General features: G+C 41.9%; 1 protein-coding gene across 2 annotated transcripts in view; it reads right to left on the bottom strand.

The window, feature by feature from the left end:
- Positions 1–1,623: 1,623 nt before the first annotated feature.
- Positions 1,624–10,479, bottom strand: part of MTDH (metadherin) — a 53,848-nt gene continuing 44,992 nt past the window's right edge. For both annotated transcript variants that reach the window (XM_053246320.1, XM_053246319.1), the window contains exons 12-13: positions 6,441–6,597; positions 1,624–5,258 (exon numbers count right to left, since the gene is read on the bottom strand). In XM_053246320.1, the coding sequence (XP_053102295.1) occupies positions 5,188–5,258; positions 6,441–6,597 (228 nt within the window). In that variant the 3' untranslated portion in view covers positions 1,624–5,187. The remainder of the gene's footprint in view (positions 5,259–6,440; positions 6,598–10,479) is intronic.

Here is a 10,479-nt window from a genome sequence, read left to right as displayed (position 1 = left end):
AGAGAAAAGTAGCTTCCCTAGAGCCGTCTATAAAGCTTTGGTAAGATTTGAATAGGAGACTCTTTCCCTCCTTAGGCACTGGATGCTCCTCAGATTACAATTTTAGGCAAATTTAAGCAATTAGATGTAATGGGGTGTTTTTTGTTTTTTTTACAAGTAATCTGCTTACAAAAGGGAAGTAAGAACAGTTTGAAATTTGTAGGATTTGAACTTCAAATATTATTCATTTTATTGTATAATGACTATATGTGGTAAATTTGAATTTGAGAAAGAACTGCTACTTTTCTTGGCCATTGTGTCATTTTGGAAGTATTGATGCAATTTGAGTATTACAAATCTGTTGAGCCCAGCACCATAAAATTAAGAATTTCTGCTAAAGATTTTTTTAAAAAATTAAACAGGTCCCAAGAACATTCTGGTATAAAAAGTAGTGCATTCAGTTAATTTCAGTGGCAGGTTTGTATATGCAAAATTTAGCATCTGTTTGGAAGCATGACTATTTTACACAAACTCTTCAAAATGTATGTGCCCCATCTTAGGTAAGGTTGGGTTACCTACAGCGGCCATTTCACCCCCACCACCCCACAAGAGCAAGGAACATTAATGCCCCACTTCATATAGGCCACAGGCTCAATTTACCTAATAGTCTCCATAACAAATGCTTCACATGAAAGCCAAAATATTGATTTAAGGGGCCTCTTTCCTCCCCCCACCCCCTGCTTCTGGAATACAGGCCACACTATCCCCACAAATCTAACACACAATAGTGAAGAGAGCTGGTCTTGTAATAGCAAGCATGACTTGTGCCCTTAGCTAAGCACAGTCTGCCCTGGTTGCATATGAATGGGAGACTTGATGTGTGAGCACTGTAAGATATTCTCCTTAAGGGATGGAGCCGCTCTGGGAAGAGCAGAAGGTTCCAAGTTCCTTCCCTGGCATCTCCAAGATAGGGCTGAGAGAGATTCCTGCCGGCACCCTTGGAGAAGCCGCTGCCAGTACTGAGCAACTTATGGTCTGACTCAGTATGTGGGAGCTTCCTACGTTCCTACAAAACGCTTGCAATTCAAGTCCCCAAGAAAATTCTGTAACTAGCATCTAGGAATTCAAAATCCAATCTTCAACCAGGTATAGGGGCTGGTATCTAAAATGTGATGCAGGCTTCAAAAATGTTTTAAGAGCAGCACTTAGGGCTGGGAAATAGTTCAAGTTTTAACAATGAATTTTGTTTTTTTGGGGGGGGGGGACTAAGTGAATAGCTAGACTGATACATATGGACAGAAAAGGGTTGTATTGACAGCAATAGGCCAAGCCTCTAGGTTCCACCAAGTAGTCAAGAGTCAGGAGAAGACCTTTACAAAACCTTTCAGACCTGACCTCAGGTCGGTTGCATCAATAGTTGCTACCACTCTCTTCTATTAACGTTTTGTTCTTAACAGAAGAGGGGAAAGGACAGTCAAACATGATGCATTAGAAGTAGGTCCCATGTTGCAAGTTGGTGTCACGTTTCTAGATCTAAAAAAGTTGAAAGCTACTAAACTAAACCATATTGAATTGGAAGGGCAAGGGGGAAAGTAGTTAGTAATAAAATTGCAAAAAGCAACACTAAAGAGGTATTTCTGTAAACAGTTTTGAAAATTTGTTTTAATGTGTACATTCTTTAATTAGTTAAATAATGTTGTCTACTGTATTTTTAATTTTTTTTTTTTAAAAAAGTCAGAAATACAGTTTTCATCCACCTTGAGCCAGTTCTGTAACATGTATGGATTCTATACACTCCCCCAAGAAAAAAGAAAAGAAAAATTGACGATTAAAGCATGCAATGAATATCCAAATTACATATCACAATTGTCAAGTTGTGCATACAAACAATTTAAAAAGTTACAAAACCCACATTACTTTTCATGCATTCACTAATGAGAATAAGTTTAGCTGGTTTGCTTGCCATAAACAAGAGACTAGGGTGCAGCTGGCCTTAAAGGCTTCTACTATCCAGTATGTGCAAGTGTGGATGTTTTCATCTCCAGTTTGCATGCTGTGTTTACTACTACTTTGTTTTGGGATACTTTTGTCATTGTCAAAAGGTCTTCCATTCTGTAAACATTCTGAATGGGAGATGGCTGTGTTAGCTTGCCCATTTCCTCTGAGATGGCAACCCTAGCCTTTCTGGTCTCAATTCAGGAGCTTCACAAACATACTTCATGCATTATGAGAAGTTGCAGAGACCAGCTAAACATTTTAGTGTTATTTTTCTTCAAGGGATAACAGAAGTATAATTTTAGACCTGCTAGAGCAACTTCATAGGGTAAAGGCTCTAGTTTCAAGTGCAGGGACCCTGAAGTTAAGAGTCTGGGGAAACTCATAGGAACTGCTACAGGCTGCAATTTGGAAAGCCTGCAGTCTGTCAATGCCAGTTTTAGAGCTGTAGTGAATGTGAACAGACAAACACTAATTTAGGCTGCAACTCCATGCCAAGTTAGGCATACCTAAGCCTACTGGAACCAATGGGTTTAGGCATGCCTAGGTCAGCAGAGATTTGGGGCAAATGGCTAATGAGCAAGGCAAACAAGAGCCCCTTTGTTTTGACAAGACCATCTCCATGTTTGCTGCTAAATATCTCTAAACATAGAAATGCTCTGGAATGACTCGGAAAGCAGCACTAAGACACCAAGAGCGACAAGCCAATTATTCTTAGCCATTTGTACTACACTTCTAGAGTGTCTGCTCAGGGCTGATTTGAGTACCCACTGCTAATGTTTGCAAAAGTATCATGAAACTTGCCCAAGGCAGGTCTGTGTTCTCAGAAGGCCAGTACTTAAAAACTAGCCAATTTTGTTGTCTGGAAGTACTGTACCTTCAAAGTATTATTTAATAGTACAACTTGTAGAAAGGCAGACCCATACAGTTTTTGACACAAACAACTTTGTGGAGCATGTAAATCACACAAAAGTTGTTTCAGTGACAAGCACAGTTAATATTAGAAGCACTTTAGATTTGACTTGGAAGCAGGAATGGATATAAAGACTTCTAATAATTTCTTTCATGAGAATGATATGCTGGAGCACTCTTCAGAATTAACAAGTGGACTTAATTTTAGTCAAGTAACTTTAGTGGCCTTAGGTAATAACTTCGGAAGTTCCACCCATGGAAGCAAAGGTATTGACTGCTTTGAATTTTGTGGCTGTTTTGTATAATGCTTGCCATTGTATTACCTGTTGCAGAAGACTGTAGCTGATCAAGTGTGGAGAGGGGCTGATAATTATTAATTATTTTTTAACATTCAAAAGTTTACATTAGAACTGAATGATGTTTGTCACACTTAATGGCATATATGAAGAATGAGTTTACATCAAGGAACATACATGATTTCACATGTTCAACACCCTTTTAAAAACCACTGCTGAAAACTGTATTTCAATACTAAATATTTTCATGGAACCCCTCCCATCCTGCTAAACATTGTCTAAATACTACTCCCTTCCCATAAATAACACAATACTATCAATTTGCTCAATTTATTTTAACAAAATTGATTTAGAAATGTCACTGAATTAAACAAAACATCTGAATATGTAAACATCTGTCATGTTCCTGAAACAGGAATTAACACCTGTGCACATTAGTATTCATTTATTAGGAACACTATCAATTAATAAGGCTTGTCTTCAGTACAACTAAATCCAGTTTGTTGCTTTAATTGTTCTTGCATTGCAAGTTAAATTTTACTAAAAATTTCAGATGTGTACAATGAGACATTATGGGAGAGTCAGTACCATTGGTTACAGCTGTTGCAGTTTCTCTGCCTCATGAAAAAAATCTAAGCCAATCACATCAAATAATCATGGCTTTTCTTTAATAGATGTTCACCAAGTTATGTTAATTATGGTCCTTTAAACACACACATTTTGTAAAGGCTATATACAGTGTACATGGCTGAGCATGCACTATTCATAGATAGATACCTGCCTGCTTGATAAGATGTAATTACACAGTGCCTGAAAATGATGCAGCTCAACTTCCATTTTAATCAATAATTCCAGGAGGAAAGTTGATGGTTTGTTTTACAACTGCTGTACTTGCATGATTTTTTAAAAAATACAACACACACACAAATCCCATTTAAGAACTCTAGATGCAAATTCTACATAGGTTAAGGCAGTAAAAAAGCACTTCCTGATACAGGTGGTCTCAACAATAATTAAAGCTGTCTGAAGCCATTATTTTTCTCGTTCCTTCTCTACCATATCCTTGAAGACTTGGAGAGCTTGCAGAAGTTTTAAGAATGTTAAAAAAAAATTAAAGAAGGGGGAAATGGGTAGTGGAAAAGAATTGAAAACATGGGTTTCAAATTAAAAGGAATCAAGTTAATGGGCAACAACTAACCTACCGCCTCAAAACAAATAAAACACAGAAGACTGATTTTGGGTACTGCTCCATCTTCTTAAAAAATATTTGAATAATTCAAGCAGACTATCAGAATCATCTTCATGAATCATATTCAAGTTTTGACCAAGTTTTTCAGTTTCTTAATCCCCCAAAGAGTTTGCAAGTTGTGCATTCTCAACCACAAACATGTTTACGGAATGAATCTAGCCACAATTTTCACACACATATTTACTCTGAATTAGTGCTATTCAAATCAGGGGAACTAATCAAAAGTAAATGCTTCCGGCCTCCCTCTGCACTTAGAATGCGCTAACCATAAAGTTAATTATATTAAGTGTTAGAAAGAGATGGCAGATTATTTAAGCAGAGATCTTTGATTTAGACATTAAACAAATTCAGAAAGGCAGACACTATCTCTTGGGAGTGACACTAGTTTTAAAGATTAAAGAGATCATTTTAAAACCAATTCCTTTTCTCCAATGCACATCAATCAAATAGGGCATAATCTGTTGTAAACAGGGCATGGTTGTAAAGCCAAATTGCTTTGTAAAATTACTTTCCCCTTATGTTGAAAATACAGACTCTTCGATATGTCTTCCAGTATTGTCATATTTCCTGTTAAATTACATCACCAACATTTTCCTTCAGTTCCTGTTCTCAAAGATGGTTGTGTTCAAAGCAGTTTGTTTTTTAAAAAAATCTGTTGAAATTTATATAAAATTCTGTACAGGTTCACAAATTATTGCATAAACAGCATAATCTTCACGACAAGTGTTTCTGCAACACACGTCCATATCAGAAAATTCACGTTTCCCTTCTGGCTTTTTTCTTCTTTTTAATTTGTTTGGGGGACTCCCAGTTTTCTTCAGACTTTGCTAAGAATGTAAGAAAATCAAACACTTATTGCAATTTACATTTATGCACAGGTTATCCATACATGTTGCATTTTAGAACTTACTGGCCAAGTGAATGCACTAGAATTGTGAAATGCCACTAACTTATCTGAACCAAGGTAACATTTCTTCCTCTACATCTAGAAAATGCCATGACTTAAGAACTTCCTTGATATGGGCAGCATCCAGAGTGGTGCTAGTGCAAGTAATTGTCCTTGCTACAATCCCGTGTCTTCTGAAAGTGTTCCTGAGGGTTAAAGGATACTCAGCTATGGTGAGGGGCTACAAGGGGAACTATGCACAGCATCAATGCATACAGTAACACTCCAATCTTGAAATATTAGCCCAATTGGAGCACATGAAGCAAGCACTAGAGATGTGCAAACTGGTTCAAACCACCCCCAGTTTGGCTCAACCCTGGATCGAACACCCCCCACCCTGCTGTTTGGTGAGCAAGTGTTTTGTTCTAATTTTTTAAATACCCCTTTGCGGGGGACTTCTCCAAGGCTGGGGGGGGGGGGGTTAGAGGTAGAGGCCCCCCCCCCGCTGGACACCATTTTGCCCAAAATTTGGGCATTCTTTGGCCCATTGCAGCTTCCATTTTGGAGGCTGCCGCACATGCACAATGGGCTCATGTAGTGGGGTCATAACCCAGGCCATGCAGAGGCCCACTGCGCATGCACCACGAGGGGGGGAGGCCCAGAACAGCATGAAGATTGCCCATACTGGGCACTTTTTGACATCAGGAAGTCTAGCAGGGGGAGAGGGAACCTCTGCGGACTCCCCCGCAGCTTCAGAGAAGCCACCCAGAGGGACTAAGTACTGGGATTTTTATCTATCTATCTACCTACAAAAACCAAATCGGGTGTGTGTTCAATGGTGGGGCAAAACCAAACTGGCCTGGCCCTGAACCAGGCCACCCAGTTTTGTGCACATCCCTAGCAAACACCACCCTCTTACAATGTATACAAACCCCATTCAGATCAGTGGGACTTCCGGATCCTGGGCCAACAGGATTATACCTTAAAGGGTTGAACATAGTTAATATGCCATTATATGCTTTGCTTGGTTTTATGATATGGCTGAAAGTGTGTCATGTGGAACTAGAATGTCAAATTATTTCTTAATAGGTTTTGCTGGCACTCAATACAGGGAATTACTTACTCTGTGGCGGAGGCACATTGTTTTGTTTAATGTTAGAAATGGGAACTTCCGTCTCCTGCAACATCTGTGGCACTTGGGAAGGTATCTTTTCAGATTCACTCTCTGATACAGTTTCAGATGGCTCAGTAGAAACAGCAAATGAGGGCATCTCCTCAGGCTAAAATAAAAGTTAATAATAATAAAATTTGTTAGCTGCCCCATAATAAATTGTTCTCTGGGTGGCTCAAAACACAGCATTAAATCATCAAGTAAAAACACATTCAGAAAAAACAGATTGCTTATGTGTAACAGGTGATCCTTCTGGTGATCCATGTTCACTAACAATGTGGGTTCTGTGGCTGTGCAGTAGCCCTGACAGAAGATTATCAAGCTCCTAGGAGGTGCTCTTTAGCACTGCCAAATAGCACACATGGCCTTTCTTAATTATGGCAGAGGAGCACCTCTCTCAGTTCTTGATCAGCTGCAATGATGGTAAGTTGAAGTTGAGACAGAGTCATGTAAGTGCTCATGATAGTCTGTGAGTTCCTAGCAGTGGGGATGGCCAGGCAGGTGTTGAGCATGAACATGGATCACCAGAAAGATTACCTGTTACAGGTAAACAACCTGTTTATATCTGAAGTAATCCATGTCCCCTCACAATGTGGGTGACTAGCGAGCTCTCACAGATGGAGGTGGGTAATAGGATGTGGTATTAGATTACTTTTTTGAGAACCACCCGACCAAAGTTGGCCTCCGCCGCAGATCTTAAGTCCACTATGTAGAGCTTGATGAAAGGTAAGTCAGGCAACCAGGTGGCCGCCTTACAAATTTCCTTCATGCTTATGCCCGACATATGGGCAGCAGATGTTGGAACAGCTCTAGTAGAGTGAGCTCTTACTCTAGGCAGAGACGTAATGCCCTGCTTTTTATAGCTTATATAAATATAAATCAGCTTGACAAGCCAGCACGAGAGCATTTGCTTGGATATCAAGGAAAGATCGTGCCGTCGAGTCGGTGTTGACTGCTGGCTACCACAGAACCATGTGGTTTTCTTGGTAGAACACAGGAGAAGTTTACTATTGCCTCCTCCCACACAGCACAAGATGCCTTTTCAGCACCTTCCTATATAGGAAGACTCTTATTTGGTCCATTGTAGGAAATGAAGAGCTGTGTAGATTTCCTAGGTTTTTTTTTGTTGTTGTTCTTTACAGGTAATAGAGCAGGGACCTTCTCACATCAAGGGAGTACACTGTTTTTTCCAGTGGCGTTGATGGATCCCCCTAAAAGGTAGGCAGAACGATATCTTGATTCAAATCTAAGTCTGTGCCCACCTTGGGGGTGAAGGAGCGATCAGTCCACAGCACCACCTTAGTGGGGGTGAAATTTCATGTACAGGGAGTCTGCTTGGAGCACTGTCAACTGACTGACTCTTCAGGCAGAGTTTATGGCTACCAGGAAAGCCACTTTCAAGGGCAGATGTTTCAAGGAACAGGTGAGTAGTGGCTCAAATGTAGCCTTGGTGAGTGAGAACAAAACCAGCAATAGACTCCATGGCTGTATAAGTTCACAAACAGGTGGAATAAATTATTTATGCCTTTTAGAAAGCATTTGGCGTCTGGGTGGAAGAAGACGGTATGCCCATCCCATGCTGGGTGACTAGCAGATAGAGCAGACAGACGGAGTGTTGGTTTCACTTACCGCAAAGGCTCCTTCTTGATGCTGGAGCCAAGGACATCTCTCATTGGGTTATCCTTTCCATGTGCTCCCAGGCAGCACTAATTAAAATTTGTTACTAGCCTTAAGAGCCCAGGATGGATAACCCCGCCCAGTTCTTTTAGTCCTGCTGCGCTCCTAGGCAGAGATAGTTTGCATTGCTCTCTTTATCTCGCTCATCTCTCCCCTCGCCTTTATAATCCTCCCCGATGGTTTGTTTGCTCTTCTGCTCCTTCTACACCTATGGAGCGGCACCAGGCTATCAGGCGAACTTTAGTCCCCAGAGGGGAAAAAACCACAGGCTTCCCGTTTGCCACCAGAGCACCGGGTTTCCCACCAATATCGCCACCATTACCGACTGCACCCTTAACGGCTGCACATGATGACGGTAATACTACAAAGGGATGCCGGATCGGGCCCCTCTGCCTCCGTGAGCAAGGGCACCGCACCGGGTCCTTCCACGTTGGCTCGCGTGACGAGAAGCTCCACAGGAGCAAGGGGAGAGACGGAGCCGGTTAGCGTGGGCCAGACCTTGGTCTCACTCCCACCTATACCGACTGAGTCAGAGCAAATACAAGCCATTGCTGACACTGTTACATCTAGTGGTCCTGCAAATGGCGGCTCATCAGTTTCGGCAGGAAACTGGAACCACCACTAACCGAAGCTGCGCATCTTCCACTGACTGCCAGGGAGCTGGATCCAGACCCAGATGACTGCAAAATACTTCTGGGCAGAGAGAACCTTCATCAGGACCAGGGAGATCCCTCCTTGTCGCGGCTAGCCAGGGACCTCCCTTAAATGACTCCCAAACTGTGCGGACCCTACAGATTGTTAGTTAAGGAGATTGTTAAAGGGGGGGAGAAATCCAGAAAAAGGGGCAAGGATCATCCCATCTCACCCTACTCCTCTGAGGAGTCAGTCTTTCAGATACCCAAGAAAGCCAGGCACAAGAAGAAGCATACTAATGAAAATAGGCTGTATAAATCTCATCCATAGGAAGTGATTGATTTAGGAGGAGGTGGTCACTCATCTGAGGGGTCTGGGGGGGGAGTCCCCCGATATTACACCTAGTAACCCCCACTGCCTCCAAATGAACCAATCCAGCCTAGTGATCCAGTGTCTCCAATTCAAGATACAGGTACTACTCCAATTACAGTCCTAGCTCCTGTTGTTCCATCTCCTATTACAGTACTGAGTCCCCTTTCTGTGTCAATCCCTGGTATTCTTCCTAGTCTTCCGTTGGATCCAAATGACAAGGAAGAGGGTGAGTGGTCAGATTATCAGGATAACCCTGCGTCCACACTTTCCCAACGCTTATTCTCTACATCATTGAGAGATGTCCTCGGCTCCAGGCATCAGAGAATGGACTGTTAGAGATGTTTTAGAGAGTCCTGACGGCTTTAGGCCAGTGAGATACAGAACCAGCTGGCAAATCGTGGCTGAAAAAGGGTCAAAGCCCTTGGAAACAGAGGAATAGGTAAACCATGTCCATTTAGACATGCAATTCTTGCCCCTGCTAACTTGACAAAGAGGCATCTTTTAATGTGGTGATTCTCTTTATTTAGCAGTGGGAGAGTAACTGGCCCTATCCACCCTCAGCACAGTACCTCTAGTGATCGTTTCTGGTGTCTATCATATGTTTCTTTTTAGATTGTGAGCCCTTTGGGGACAGGGATAAATCTTATTTATTATTTCTCTGTGTAAACCGCCCTGAGCCTTTTTTGGAAGGGTGGCATAGAAATTGAATAAATAAATAAAATAAATAAGTTCTTGTGAGTAGATGCTTTTTGCTCGTTCAGAAGAATCATACTTAAGAGTTGATCTTCCACGCTGTCAGTGTTCCTAGGCTGGAATGGAACAAGCAGTTCCATTTTCGAGACAGCAGGTCCCAACATTGTGACAGACAGCAGTGGAAGATCCCCTTAAGGTAGGCATAGCAGTGAGAGGAATCAAGCTTGTCATGGCCAAGGTGTGATCCTGCAGGAGCTTGCTGAATACCTTGGAAAGAAGAGGAAATGGGAATAGCTAACAGAGGTGAGTGGACCAGGACATCTGGAAGGCATCGCTTAGGGAGCAGCCCTCTATGTCCGCCCAAGAGCAGTACAGAACACACACTTTGTTCTCTGGCATGGCGAACATCCTTGGAATCCCCCAAGAATGAAAAAGGTCACTCAGGACATCTTTGTTCATCTCCAACTTGTGTTGTCAATTCGGGGTGAGATCTCTGCTCAGTGCATCCATGAGGACATTCTCTGACCCCTTGATGTACAGTGCCACTGGGTGGATGAAGTGGTCTATACTCCAGGACCATCAACGATAAGAGAGACTGCATGGAGACTGGGACATT

This window comes from Hemicordylus capensis, chromosome 4 (genome assembly GCF_027244095.1).
Source record: "Hemicordylus capensis ecotype Gifberg chromosome 4, rHemCap1.1.pri, whole genome shotgun sequence".
Taxonomy (NCBI): domain Eukaryota; kingdom Metazoa; phylum Chordata; class Lepidosauria; order Squamata; family Cordylidae; genus Hemicordylus; species Hemicordylus capensis.
This window is presented reverse-complemented; position numbering and strand designations above follow the sequence as displayed.